We start from the raw sequence: 15813 nt of genomic DNA, 5'->3' as shown, positions 1-15813 counted from the left end.
CCAAGCACAACATTAAGGATAGACAATCATCTGCTTGTCCGTTAAATGTGGTTTGGATAGCTATATGATGTTCTGTAACTAATCAGCAAAGAAAAATGAGGTTTTGAAAGATTTGTTAATAGAATAAATACTGAAATGCTACTATTCTCGTCCCTCTGATTTTGTAGTCACTGCAGTAAAATTATTTCACATTATTCTATGTGTTGTTAAGATTATGCTGCTGGCAACCCCAACCCATCAGACCATCAAAGTCTCATTGTGGAACTACCAGTGGGGTAAAAAAAAAATGGTGTATTTTATATATGTGTTTGTAACATGCAGTCATGGGTGTAATTTGGTCATTTATGTGCGTTACTTGTCTGTGTGTGTAAGCAATTTATGTATGATAAACCAGCAGTATATTTGTGTGTGCTACAGCATGTGTACCACACTGAATCTTTGCCCTGGGTAAAAAAAAAAAACTACAAAAAAAACAGCTATAGCTTTGTTTTCTTTTTACATTTTGCTGCTTGCAGTCTTTCTGTAGATATTCTGTCAATCCAGGGGAAGGGGGAGGGACTAAAGCTGAAGGGGTGTGACAGACTGGTGCTCTGCCCAGACCTTAGGTGCTCCAATGAGGTCATTTGCATATGCAGTTTTCTCAGCAATGGGCAGTGGATAGTAATGATTAGGGTATCAGTTTATCATTATGATCAATCCTACCAGGCTGTATGCCTGGTTTAATAGGGTTGATCATGCTGACACATGCTGTGTAACAAATAGTTAATAGCTGGAGTGCTGGAGGTTGCCGACCCCTGCTCTATTGAACAGTGGCATACTAAGTGGGGGTGGGCGTTGAGGGTGGTCTGCCGGCTCTCAGGGGGGTGCCAGAAGCAATGAGCGCTTCCATTAATACAGATGTAAGCGCTCATTGCAGGAGCGCTGGGAGCTGTGGTCCTGTCCCTCACTGCTCAGCTCCTAGCACTCCTCCCCTCGTTCAGGCTGGCGGCACACAGAATGGTGAAGCAGAAAGACTTCTCCCTGCTCCACCATTCAGCCTGCAGGCACAGATTGCGCTGCCGGCCTGTGTGGGCGGAGACTGCATCCTGGAAACCTGCATAAGCTCCACCCACACAGTACTGCAGAGCGATCTGTGCCTGCAGGGAAGGGAGGTATGTGAGCTTCGGGAGCGGGACAAGGTGAGTAGTTACTGTGTGTTTTTTTTATACAGAGGGGGCACAGAGGGCTATGGAGGGGTCACAGACGACTTTATTACTATGGAGGGGGCACAGAGGGCATTAGTACTATGGAGGGGGCACAGAGGGCATTACTACTATGGAGGGGGCACAGAGGGCATTACTACTATGGAGGGGGCACAGAGGGCATTACTACTATGGAGGGGGCACAAAGCCAAAGAAAGGACCCACCCCGGATGCCAAACACCCTAGGCACGCCACTGCTACTGAAGCCTATAGGCTAGTATATTTCATGTTTCGATTCATCATCAGTTTCAAGATTTATGCATGCTCTCATTATATGGAAATGTTATTTTGAACAGCCACAGGCTAAAAAAGGGTACCCAACATGGTGTCTGAGCTGCAGGCAGCATGTTCTAGAGTAGAAGGAGCTGAGCAGTATGGCTTTATGCGAAAAGATTCAGTAAAACTTGCAATTTATTCATCTAAATTCCTTTTCATTCTGGTCTCAGAAGTCAAGGAGGCGGTCCTATCTGAGACTGAAAGCCTTCCCTAATTGTGCATACAAAGTAATATGGCCTCCTTGACTTTAAAGATGAAAATAAGCAAGAATCAAAGTTATTCTGAATCTACCGTATTCTAATAAAACTATATATTAATCAGCTCAGCTCCTCCTGCACTATGCAGTGAAAACGCAGGGCTCAGATCGGTGACCATAACAGCCTGGGGGCTGTTGAAGCTTTCCCAGGGTTGCCATGTTAAGCTTCCTGCTAAGCTGTGCACGAGGCTCAGCAGAGAGCGCATCAGAATGCTATTCACTGTAATAGATCAAAAGACCTCAGGTTCTAGCCCCCTAAGGGGGCTAGAGGTTAATGAAAAAAAAATATATATAAATATTTAAAGTTTAAATCCCCCCTTTCCCAATTTTACATCTAAAAAATATATACGGCACAAATTCCATCAGGCTGTTCCAGCAGAGGATGCCTGCCGGCCCCATTAACTATAAAGGGGTTTGGAGGAGATATGGCTTCAACCTGGCAAAAAATGCTGAGAATTGGCTGGGCAGCTGTTTTTGTCCAACCAATTCCAGGCATCCTATGCTGATACAGCCTACTGGAAGGCTGCAGCACACAATATAAACAATAAAAAATATAAACAATAATTTAAAAATAAAAAATACTCATAACAGGTATTGAAGCGTCTAAAAATGTCTCAACTATGAAAAAATATATATAAAAGTATTTTTCCTGCACATTGTACACCTAATACAAACATGTGATTCAACATTTTTTGGTCACCTCATCCTCCCCAAAAATTTAACAACAGTGATCAAAAAGTTGTATGCACCCCAAAAATGGTACCAATAAATACTACAGTTCTTCCCGCAAAAAAACAAGCCCTAATCCAGCTCTGTGGACGGAGTATAAAAAAGTTATGGATGTCAGAAAATTTTGAGTACTAAAGCAAACAAAAAAATACAATTTGGTATTGCCGTAATCGTATTGAACTGCAGAATAAGGACGTCATGCCATTTTTAGAACATATAATATGCCGTATAATATCAAAACCCAGAAAACCTTGTCAAAACTTTGTTTCTTTTTTTCAATTTTACCCCACAAAGATTTTTTTTTTCCTGTTTTCAAGTACATTGAAAATGCATCTTGTCCTGCATAAAATAAGCCCTTATATGGCTATATGAATGGAAAATTAAAAAAGTTATGGCTACTGGAACGTGGGAAGGAAGAAGAAAATGTAAAAATGAAAATGAGCCCGGTATTTGGGGTTAAATCGGGCTGAGCAGTAGTACCCCAGCACGGCCAATACACTTTCAATGGACTGTGCTTACTGTTCAATTCAAAGTGCTAGGTAACAGCTGATCATTGGGGTGCAGGCTGTCAGACTCTGAGGATAGGTGTTCAGTATCAGGGAGCCTGAAAAACTCCTTTAACAGAAGCACTTGATGACCCTAGAACAACTTTTTTGATGGCGTGTAGGGTGGCAGAGTCTGTAAGCCTAGGTTGCTCCCAGGAGGATAAATATTACAAGCTTCAAGGAATTTTACTACAAGCTAAAAATGTAAAGCTTAAAAGGCTGTTGCAAGGGTGGATAAAAAAAAATATATAATTCGATACATTTGTGTACTTTAACACTATTACATGAAGAAACATAATCAAGTTTACAGTTTAATAAGCTGTTCCATCGTGTTCAAAAGATGTCAGAAAAATTTCCCAGGAGACACTAAGGGGGTCATTTATTAAGACCGGATTTATACGCCGGTCTTAATTCCCAAGTGCTGTTGGCGGATGCACCTATAATTTTTGCTAGTTAAACCAGATACTGAAACATATTGCATATTTTTATTCAGTTTTTTATTTAAATTAATTCTAATACTATTTTCTGTACATGATTATGGAGGCGGCCATTTTGCCATAGCTACTGTTAATATTTAGAGCGATGCTTTACAGCAGTTACATGGACCATATGTAACAATAGATGTTCAACTATGTTTTTTTTTTTTTCTACGCATGGTCTCTGACCTGTGTAGAGATCTTTGTGCTGCGAGGGGGAAGTGATCTGTGTCCACCAGTTGTGAATTGTGGAAGCTTAGACATATCTACGGCACAAATTCCATCAGGCTGTTCCAGCAGAGGATGCCTGCCGGCCCCATTAACTATAAAGGGGTTTGGAGGAGATATGGCTTCAACCTGGCAAAAAATGCTGAGAATTGGCTGGGCAGCTGTTTTTGTCCAACCAATTCCAGGCATCCTATGCTGATACAGCCTACTGGAAGGCTGTAGCACACATGTGAAAGTAGCCTAAGACTACTTTCACACTGGCGTTTTGGTTTCCAGTTGTGAGATCCGTTCAGGGCTCTCACAAGCGGTCCAAAACGGATCAGTTTTACCCCAATGTATTCTTAATGGATAAGGATCTGCTCAGAATGCATCAGTTTGCCTCTGTTCCGTCTCCATTTTGCTTTGGAGGCGGACACCAAAACTCTTCTTGCAGCGTTTTGGTGTCTGTCTGACGAAACTGAGCCAAACGGATCCGTTCTGACACACAAAGTCAATGGGGATGGATCAATTTTCACTGACACAATGTGGCACAATAGATAACGGATCAGTCCCCCATAGATGTTTTGGCTATGTTAAAGATAATACAAACGGATGCAGACGGTTGTATTATCTGAACAGATGCGTTTGTGCAGATCCATAACGGATCCGCACCAAATGCGAATGTGAAAGTAGCCTTATCTATACATAGGTGTTCCCTATATATTATTAGGCTTGATGGCCAAAATGATAATATGCAATAATATGACATGTCCATCTCAAACTGACCTTCCACCTCTCATCCCACTCACTTTTTGATTACCTGCAGTCTGGATTCAGACCCAATCATTCCCCTGAAACTGCCCTAACCAAAGTTGCCAAAAATCTGTTCACTTCCAAAGCTAAACATCACTACTCTGTGCTCCTCCTCCTTGACATGTCCTCGGCCTTTGATACTGTTGACCACTCTCTGCTGTTACAAACCCTCTCTTTCCTCGGCATCAGAAACCTGGGCCTCTCCTGTATCTTCTCGTACTTCACAAACAGAACCTTCAGTGTTTCCCAATTATCCACCACCTCTTCATCAGGTACACTCTCTGTTGGGGTCCCTCAAGGCTCTGTCCTGGGTCCCCTACTTTTCACCATTTATACAGTATACCTGGGACAGCTCATAGAGTCCCATGGCTTGCAATACCACCTCTATGCTGACAACACTTAACTCTACCTCTCTGGTCCAGATGTCACTTCCCTGCTATATCTTCATTCTCCTCCTGCTTCCGAAAACTCATAAAACAACTCAATCTATTTTCAACTCTGCTGCCCGGTTAATTCACCTCTCCCCTCATTTCTCATCCGTCTCCCTTTGTAAATTTTAAACCTTTTGCGGGCAAGGTCCTCTACGCTTTCGTCTGTTAATAGTGTCTTGTTTATTGTATTTTTATATTATGTATTTGTAACCCCCTCTTGATGCACAACACCATAAAATTACATGCAAAATTAAAACAAATAAATAAAAATGTTTAACGTAGAAACAGATTAAAACAATAAGAAGCTCTTGACATGTTCTCTTTAAAGCAGATCTGTCAGCTGTATATATATATCGCCCTACAGATACTTGTTCCTGCTCCCATTAGTGAAAACAGTATGAGAGAATAGCGCCTAATCATGCACACGACCATAGTTTCTGTCAGCATCCGATCTACTTTTTTGTGGATCAGATGCGGACTCACCGCAAAACATGCAGAAAGCACACAGTATGCTGTCCACATCCACACGTCCGTTCTGCGGCCTCACAAAAAAATAGAACATGTCCTATTCTTATCCAATTCCGGAGAAGGATAGGACAGTTCTACAGGAGTTAAAAAATCAATGGAGCCATGAACCGTGTTTTGCGGATCTGGGATTTACGGACCACAAAATACTTACGGTCATGTGCATGGGCCCTCATAGTTATCAGTCCATAGTATTCATGAGCACTCTGCAGAATACATTTTTGGACTACAAATCTGTATTTGTAATATGCTGCCCTTCAGGAGTTGAGAAATCTACTTTACAAAGATCTGTGATTCTAGCGTCAATCCGATTTAAATTGTGAAATGTGTGTAAGAATATTGCAAAGAATCCTAGAGTGCACTGCAAGTTGTGCTTTTTATTAAAATATAGGTAACTAGAACCAACGTCAATGATTACAAAACATTCAAAACGTGACTTTTTGGCAGAAGAGAAAAATTCCATGTCCGTTTCTATTTTTATCCGTTTCGATTACCGTCCTTTAATAAATGAGCAGTTTAAAACTATGTTTACTGATTAACTTGAGGCAAACTAGCCAAGTCTAAATCAGGACAAAGATGTCTTTTTAATATGGTCAGTGCGACTGGCATACTAATGAAGCAGAAGAGGAGGTGACTTAGAGCCGCCCTATAGACTCTCTCTTCCCAACGGTGGATTTAGACGGGCTAGCAGATTGGAGGGAAGGAAGCGTTCCTCCCTGACAGTCGGCTGCTTGTTAGTTAAGAATGCTGCATTTGCATACAGGGATCGCCTCCAAAATATCACAGGTTTTAGCCTCCTAACGGCGCTAAAAGTTATTGTAAAAAAAAGTTTGAAAAATCCAAAATATTAAAAGTTTAAATTAACCCCTTATATAAAAATATATAAAGAATAAAAAAATTGACAAAAAAGGTATTGCTGCATCTGAAAAGGTCTCAACTATTAAAATATAAATATATTTTTCCTGCACAGTGTACACCGTATCTCCCCCCCCCCCCCAAAAAAAAACTGGATAACAGTTTGAAAAGTTGTTTGCACCCCAAAAATGGTACCTATAAAAAAACTACAGTTTGTCCTGCAAATAATAAGCCCAGTTCTGTGAACGGAAATCTAAAAAAAGTTATGACTATCAGAAAATGATTATGCAAAGAAAGTTTTGATTTTTTCAAAGGTTCTTATATTGTTTAAAATTTGTAAACAAAAAACTATAAAAGTTTCATATCGTCGTAATTCTATTGAGCCACAGAATAAGGATGTCATTACATTTTTGGCGTACAGTGAACGGCATAATCTCAAAACACTTTTCAGAACTGTGTTTTTTTTTTCTGTTTAACCTCACAAAGAATTTGTTTCCCATTTTCAAATACAAGACATGCTAAACATCAAAAAATACAAAATGCAAAATTTTAAAAAAAGTTATGAAAAAAAATAAAATGGGTCCGGTAATTAAGGGGTTAAAGACACAGGTAATTTATTTTTATTTTTGTCTTTTACTCCCTGCTTTTAAAGGTGCCACACCTGAGGGGTTAATTGTGCGGATCACAGCCCCCTGTAAGAGATCGGGTGCTGCCAGGCAGCAGGGGGCAGTTATGTACACAGTTCTTAGTATATTCTAACTTAAAGCGTCCCCATCACTATGGGAACGCCTCTGTGTTAGAATATACTGTTGGATCTGAGTGGCATATTCTAACATAGAGGCGTTCCTATGGTGATTGGGATGCTTCAAGTTAAAATATACCATCGGATTGGAGAAAACTCTGATCCGATGGTATATTAATAGGGACTCCTGACTTTACATTGAAAGTCAATGGGGGACGGATCCGTTTACAATTGCACTATATTGTGTCAACGTCAAACGGATCCGTCCCCATTGACTTGCATTGCAAGTCAGGACAGATCCATTTGGCTCCGCACGGCCAGGCGGACACCAAAACGCTGCAAGCAGCGTTTTGGTGTCCGCCTCCAGAGCGTAATGGAGGTGGAACGGAGCCAAACTGATGCATTCTGAATGGATCCGCATCCATTCAGAATGCATTGGGGCTAAACTGATCCGTTTGGGGCCGCTTGTGAGCCTTGAAACGGATCTCACAGGCGGACCCTAAAACGCCAGTGTGAAAGTAGCCTTAGTATTTTAGAGATAAGGGTTATTAGATGACTGGCACAAAGTGAAATTGAAAGTAGAAGTCACACAGCTAGAAAAACACTTAACCCTTTGTGACAGAACAGTTCAATATTTTTAATAAAGGCCAATTGAAAAGATGATTTGTAGCCAAAAATGAGTAACATGCAATCATAAAACAAAAATTGCCAAACATAGCCTTCAAGGACCAGTAACATTTTTCCCCACTTCGTGCTTCAGCAGGAGGGGGGGGGACCAGCAATTTCAACATCCTTTTGTGGGGATTTAGTCAAAAAATTAAGATTTAATATGTAAAACACTTGTCCCCCTCCAGGCTGAAATGAGAGCTGTAAGTACTAGTATATATCATCTTCTACGTGAACAAACAGCTTTGAACAATCATTGAAAGAGTGTTTAAATAGTAAAATAATTTTTTTTTACTTACATTCCTTCATCATGCCTATATCAACGCAACGCTTCAGCCGACAGGACTGACAATGGCGTCTATTATCTTTGGTTATTCTGCAATCACCATTAAAAGGACAAGTGAAAACCGCTTTCCTTTTCATGCTTCTCCTAAAATAAATAAAATCACAAGATGTACAAGAGAATACACAGAAATCTGTGACTGCCATATCTAATGCTTCTTCAGAATGTTATCACTTTTGTATATGTATTTTACTGTAAATACCATTACTGAAACATAAAAGGAAAAAGCATGCAACGAATATTCTGATAAAAATGTTGGTATACAATCTTCTTGATGGTTCAACTGTCATTGAAAACAGCTGTAAATAACTGTACATTTCATTGAGATCTGTGCTATTCACTATCATGTCTGGTCAGATATACTGTTGAATGGCTCCACTGTCTTGTATTTCACAGTATAGTGATGGAGTCATCAATTTCTCAGGGAATGCTATCCCATGTATGTAGGTTGTTCAATGTCAGGCGAGGAATCTCGGGTCCACCAAATATAAATATTCAGAGGGCCCAACATGTATGTGCTTATTGTTTCCTTGCAGCCACATAAGGATTGCACCTAGCAACAATCAATGGTCTCAGAACCAACTTCAAATAGGGCTTTCTTCAGTTGGGTTTTTTCAGCCCATTATGGTACTTCAAACACAATCTGGGCCATGAGGCCAGTTTCACATTTACAGTAGTTACACTGGAATCAAGATCAGGGCCTTTAAAGGGTTTCTACCACTTGCTTTGCACACATTTCGTTTTCAGACACTAGCGATCCGCCGCCGAATGCAGAGACGAACGGCACAGGCGCGAGATTTCAGACGCCAGAAGCAGGGGGAGGATCGAATTCACTAGGAGATGGGCGTGCTGGAGCGACGAGCTGGGCGGCAGTTTATGAAGGTAGACGGAGCCTCTAGGTGCTGAAAAGACTCCCGCATAGCACCTAGAGGCTCATTTGCATAAATATAAAAGTGCTTTTTTAAACCAAACGGCCGAACAGAAGAATATAATACTTAGCTTGTATTGTACATCAGACACTAGCGGATCGCTAGTGTCTGAAATCGAAATGTGTGTAAAGCAAGTGGTAGAAACCCTTTAAGGGCTTTTTTTTTTTTTAACCCTTTCATGACTGGCCGATTTACATTTTTTATTTTTATTTTTTTCATTTTTTAATCTCAGCCCTCTGAAAGCCATAACTTTTTTTATTTTTCAGTTCACATAGCTGTATGATGGCTTGTTTTTCAGTGGGACAAAATGCCTTTTTTAATGGCACTATTTACGGTTGCATACAATGTGGTGGGAAGCGGGAAAAAAAAAACTTATAAACGTGGTGAAATTGGAAAAAAACTTTCTACAACAGTTTTTGGGGTTTTGTTTTTATGGTGTTCCCTATACCATAAAACACACAAATTACTTTCATTCTCCAGGTCCGTACGAATCTGGCAATACCACATACTGTATGTACATTCTTTTAGTCTCCATATTCTGACCACTATAACTTTTTTGTTTTCATGTGTGCCGAGCTGTGTGAAGACTCATTTTTTGCGGGACGATCTGTACTTTTCAGTTAGGGTGTGTAAGACTTTTTGATCACGTTTAATTTAATTTGTGGGAAAGACAACAAATCAGCCATATTTTAATAGTATGGGCATTTTTGCACGCCATAATAACTATGATATGTCTTTTTTTTTTGTGGAAAGAGGATTTGAAATGTAATTTTTTTTTTTTTTATAAAAACTTTTTATTCCCCCCCCCCCCCCCATAGTGAACTATAACAAGGAATCATTGGATTGCTTTTCTCATAGATTCCAATGCATTAGCATTGGAGTCTATGATGATTTTACTGTATTTCTATGGAGTCCTGCTATAGGCAGGGGCTCCATAGAAATTACTGAGCAGCAGGCTCCTGTCTCAGAGAAGGATAGGGGCTGCTGCTAACACACTCCGGCTCCCCAAATCCCTGCCTGGGGTTGCTGGTTTTCAGCATTCAGATGCCCATGGTCGGGACCTACCATGGCATCTGAATTGTTAAATGTACGCAATTGGCATTGCCACCGGTCATAGACATTAGCCGCTGTTGTCTGCTGTATGAGACAGCAAGCCCCCCACGGTCATGGCGCACCCTCAAACTTTTAAGTCTCAACCGCTGATGTAAAGAGCCGCATGGCAGTCCGGAAGGGGTTAAAGTACAAAATTGATGACCTATCCTCAAGGTAGATTATCAATATCTGATTTGCAGAGGTCCGACTCATGGTGCGTTGGTGAGCACTGTGGCCTCCTCACTGTATATCAAGAACAGCACCATCCATTGTATGGCTGTGCTTGGTATTGCAGCTGAGAGCCCATTCACTTGCACACAGGCCATGTGACCGATGAACAGGCCTAGCAAGAGACTTTAGCACTTCCTGAAGTTCTGCAGCTTCTTTAAAGGCAAATCGGTGGGGATGTTGGCAGTAGGACTTCCACCAATCTAATATTGATGATGTGCCCTGAAGACAGGTCATGAATATTGTACTCTTGGAAGACCGCTTTACCATCTATAGCGACATTACCAATGTGATCAACTGCTAAAAATATACAATAGCCTCACCAAATAACAAAGACAAAAAAGGGGTTTTCCCATGAGTAATGTAAAAAATGAAAATCAGACATCATATAGTAAACGACAACCTCTAACAAAGCTAGAACCAGCCGTGCACCTCACATGGGTCCAGAGATCTCCCCATTCATTGCTCTGCAATATTTATGTCAAGCTGAAAGCTCACGGGGAGTGTCTTTACGGCTGCGGATAAGGGGGCGTGTCCTGCTCTCCGTATCACAGCTCAGGAGGCAGTTAAAGGATGAAACTGAGCATGTGCGGCCATCTCAGTGAGCAGGTCAAAGAAATAAGAAAAACAGCAGGTGGCGCTATACAGATATAACTTACTGAATAGCTCAGCAGCTACACTGAATTTTATATTACATGCAATTACAAAATTATTTAGTTTGAAAATTGTAGAATATTTTTCGTGGGAGAACCCTCTACATGAATGAACACTGGAGAATATAAATAGTAGTTGAGTGGCATGGCAGGTCATCATAGTGGCTTGCTTCATTTTATAGTCTCGTTACACCTACATGTACCATAAAAAATTATAGTGATGAAATGGTGAGCCTGAAATGCTATATACGGTATATTGCAGTAGGGCACAAGGTAGGTGACATGGCACACGAAAGTACAATGTGAGTGCTTTATCACAAGTGAAAAGATACAAAATGTTCTCTTGTTAAAAATAAAATCAATAATAATATACAGCAAATAACAAAACAGGAAATTGTGCCCACAAACAAACACAAATACGGCAGGCTGGCTAGAGTCTATTTCAGAGCATAACAAATATAAAAGGACATCAACCATAAATTCTGACAAAAATGAAATTTAAACCAATGAGAAGACAATGGCTGGTTTTGTGAACTGCTGTAAAGGTGCCACATAAATGTCTATAAATGCCTCTGCTCTGGAAGTCATGTTATTCATAATAACCACGAGTGGACTTGGAAAGAAGATGCACCACAAAGTGCAGGAAAATATTGGTTATTTAAAGCAAATGCTATTACATTTTCCACTCTGGCATCAGAGTACAAGCTCTTTTTTATGTGTGTGTGTTGAACCACAAGATTATAAATAGGCACAGTGTAAATTGTATGTTCGGATCTACACAGAGCGCTTTCCAAGAGAAATCTAAGGAACTGAAAGATCTTAAAGAAAAACTTCACCACAAATACTAAAAGCATTATAAAAGACAAATGGGGTAATTTATTATGGGAAGTACTCTGCTTTTTGGCGCACTTTTTCACAGATTTAGTCGCAAAGGGGATTTGTGGTCGAATATGTGACTTTTTCCCCGCTTACGCCACTTTTCCGAGGTGGCGGAAAAATCAGGAGTGGTCTGGGCTGGGAAGGGGGCGTTCCGACAGATCCGTCTGATTGATCATTTTTTACGCCTGTTTTGGGGGGGGTAGAAAATGACTTAAATCTATGCCAGCAAGGGAGCTGGCACCTCTACATAACTTAGATGCATCAAGCGGCAGCGCAGGAGGACTAAGACCAGCATCTAAATCGCCGGTCTTAGTATGTCCCCCAAAGTTTTTCAATGTAAAAGCACTTACAGTTGAAAGAAAAAGTATGTGAACCCTTTGGAATTATATGGATTTCTGCACCAATATGTCATAAAATGTGATCTGATCTTCATCTAAGTCACAACAATAGACAATCACAGTCTGCTTAAACTAATAACATACAAAGAATGAAATTATTGAACACATCATGTAAACATTCACAGTGCAGGTGGAAAAAGTATGTGAACCCCTAGACTAATGAAATCTTCAAGAGCTAATTGGAGTGAGGTGTCAGCCAACTGGAGTCCAATCAATGAGATGAGATTGGAGGTGTTGGTTACAGCTGCCCTGCCCTATAAAAAAAAACATACACCAGTTTTGGGTTTGCTTTTCACAAGAAGCATTGCCTGATGTAAATGATGCCTCGCATAAAAGAGCTCTCAGAAGACCTACGATTAAGAATTGTTGACTTGCATAAAGCTGGAAAGGGTTATAAAAGTATCTCCAAAAACCTTGCTGTTCATCAGTCCACGGTAAGACAAATTGTCAATAAATGGAGAAAGTTCAGCACTGCTGCTACTCTCCTTAGGAGTGGCCATCCTGTAAAGATGACTGCAAGAGCACAGCGCAGACTGCTCAATGAGGTGAAGAAGAATCCTAGAGTGTCAGCTAAAGACTTACAAAAGTCTCTGGCATATGGTAACATCCCCGTTAGCGAATCTACGATACGTAAGATACTAAACAAGAATGGATTTCATGGGAGGATACCACAGAGGAAGCCACTGCTGTCCAAAAAAAACATTGCTGCACATTTACAGTTTGCACAAGAGCACCTGGATGTTCCACAGCAGTACTGGCAAAATATTCTATGGACAGATGAAACCAAAGTGGAGTTGTTTGGAAGAAAAACACAACACTATGTGTGGAGAAAAAGAGGCACAGCACACCAACATCAAAACCTCATCTCAACTGTGAAGTATGGTGGTGGGGGCATCATGGTTTGGGGCTGCTTTGCTGCATCAGAGCCTGGACGGATTGTTAGCATCAAAGGAAAAATGAATTCTCAAGTTTATTAAGACATTTTGCAGGAGAACTTAAGGCCATCTGTCCACCAGCTGAAGCTCAACAGAATATGGGTGTTGCAACAGGACAAAGACCCAAAGCATAGAGTAAATCAACAGAATGGCTTAAAACGGAAGAAAATACGCCTTCTGGAGTGGCCCAGTCAGAGTCCTGACCTCAACCCGATTGAGATGCTGTGGCATGACCTCAAGAAAGTGATTCACACCAGACATCCCAAGAATATTGCTGAACTGAAACAGTTCTGTGAAGAGGAATGGTCAAGAATTACTCCTGACCGTTGTGCACGTCTGATCTGCAACTACAGGAAACGTTTGGTTGAAGTTATTGCTGCCAAAGGAGGTTCAACCAGTTATTACATCCAAGGATTCACATACTATGTTTTTATTGAACACACCATTTGAACATTCACAGTGCAGGTGGAAAAAGTAACATTTAATTCTGTGTGTGTTATTAGTTTAAGCAGACTGTGATCGTCTATTGTTGTGACTTAGATGAAGATCAGATCACATTTTATGACCAATTTGTGCAGAAATCCATATCATTTCAAAGGGTTCACATACTTTTTCTTGCAAATGTATTTATTAGTCTACAGTATGTATTTATATCCACCAGGATAAATCGATATTGGAATGGTGGGGGATGAAACTTCCAGCATCATCTCAGCAGAATGAAACGGCCCTAGTGGTTTACCAAGCAGTGTTGTCCCTTCATTATTTGCATAGGCTAAGCCCTGTAAAAAGAGTTTGGACTGTGCTTGATATTTCAGCTAAGTCTCATTAAAGAGTTTCTCTGAAACCTAATGTCTCTTAGACCTCTTTCAAATGTTACGGGAACACGCGCAATTTTTCCACGCGAGTGCAAAACATTGTAATGGGATCAGTGTTCTGTAGATTGTATTATTTTCCCTTATAACATGGTTATAAGGGAAAATAATAGCATTCTGAATACAGAATGCATAGTAAAATAGCGCTGGAGGGGTTTAAATAATTTTTTTTATAATTTAACTCACCTTAGTCCACTTGATCGCGCAGCCCGACATCTCCTTCTGTCTCCTTTGCTGAACAGGACCTGTGGTGAGCATTCATTGCAGGAACAGGAACTGTGGTGACGTCACTCCGGTCATCACATGATCCATCACCATGGTAAAAGATCATGTGATAGAACATGTGATGACTGGAGTGACGTCACCACAGGTCCTGTTCAGCAAAGGAGACAGAAGAGATGCCGGGCAGCGCGATCAAGTGGACTAAGGCGAGTTAAAATTTTTTTTATTTTTTTTTAACCCCTCCAGCGCTATTTTACTATGCATTCTATATTCAGAATGCTATTATTTTCCGTTATAACCATGTTATAAGGGAAAATAAAAATGATCGGGTCTACATACCGATCGTCTCCTAGCAACCGTGCGTGAAAATCACACCGCATCCGCACTTGCTTGCGGATGCTTGCAATTTTCACGCAACCCCATTCACTTCTATGGGGCCTGCGTTGCGTGAAAAAACGCACAAAGAGGAGCATGCTGGGATTTTCACGCAGCGCACAAGTGATGCGTGAAAATCACTGCTCATGTGAACAGCCCCATAGAAATGAATGGGTCGGTATTCAGTGCAGGTGCAATGCGTTCAACTCACGCATCGCATCCGCGCGGAATACTCGCCCGTGTGAAAGGGGCCTTAAGTTCTGTAGTTTTGGTCTGCATCGGATCCACATTTTTTGCATATCAGATGTTGACCCATTCATCTCAATGGGGACGAAAAAGTTGCTGTCCACTTCTGTTCTGTGGCCTCGCAAAAAAATAGAACAAGTCTAATTCTTGTCCATTTTGCAGACAAGTATAGGACATTTGTGAAGGAGTGAAAAAAAAATGACAGCAAGCTCTCAGCCGGTATCCGCAATTTGCGGACCAAAAAAATCTGCAACGCAATTGCAGAAAAAAACTGATTGAACTTGTGTCCAAAACCATCTGTTTTTCCCTGAAAAGATCCTGACACAATCCGTATCACTCATGTGAAAGAGGCCTAACTGTTCCCAGATAATAATTCATCACTTTTTAGTAGTTGGGCCTTTCCTGCCCTCCTTTGTGATCCTCAGTAGTGATGAGCGAAGTATTATTGTGATGCTAGGGAGGCTCGTCCCCATTTTGATGTGTCCCCATTTCCCTGTGTGTTTTGATCTGCACGATGGGCAGATGCAGCGGTGGTTGTGAGGGGATCAGGAGTGACATGGGTGCCAGGGAGCTGGGCAAGTATAATCTATATGAGGGGCCCGGGCATTGGGGGAGGGGGGGGTCATTATAGGTAATTACAAATGAAAAATGAACGAAATTTGCATTTTACCACATTTTCCGCTACTTAAAGGGGCTGTCTGGAAATACACAATTTCCAACAGTTGCCAGCAGCCTGCCTCCAGTACTAAAAGGATCATACTTACCTGCTTCAGCTGTGATTTGTCCCCAAGAGACATTTTAGCGGTTAGCTGAAGAGGATCAGGTGACCATGCCCATGTCGAGGGGGGAAGACAACAAACCCCGAAAGACGAAGACTCG

At 41.0% G+C, this 15813-nt stretch overlaps 1 protein-coding gene across 3 annotated transcripts in view; it reads right to left on the bottom strand.

Moving 5' to 3' along the window:
• VDR (vitamin D receptor) overlaps window positions 1-15813 on the bottom strand; it is a 170162-nt gene that overhangs the window by 42302 nt on the left and 112047 nt on the right. For all 3 annotated transcript variants that reach the window (XM_044287611.1, XM_044287610.1, XM_044287612.1), the window contains one exon: window positions 8062-8192. In XM_044287611.1, coding sequence (XP_044143546.1) covers window positions 8062-8192 — 131 coding nt within the window. The remainder of the gene's footprint in view (window positions 1-8061; window positions 8193-15813) is intronic.

This window comes from Bufo gargarizans, chromosome 3 (genome assembly GCF_014858855.1).
Source record: "Bufo gargarizans isolate SCDJY-AF-19 chromosome 3, ASM1485885v1, whole genome shotgun sequence".
In the NCBI taxonomy this organism is placed as follows: Eukaryota; Metazoa; Chordata; class Amphibia; order Anura; family Bufonidae; genus Bufo; species Bufo gargarizans.
The sequence above is the reverse complement of the archived record's forward strand: the minus strand, read 5'-3'. Positions and strand labels throughout refer to the sequence as shown.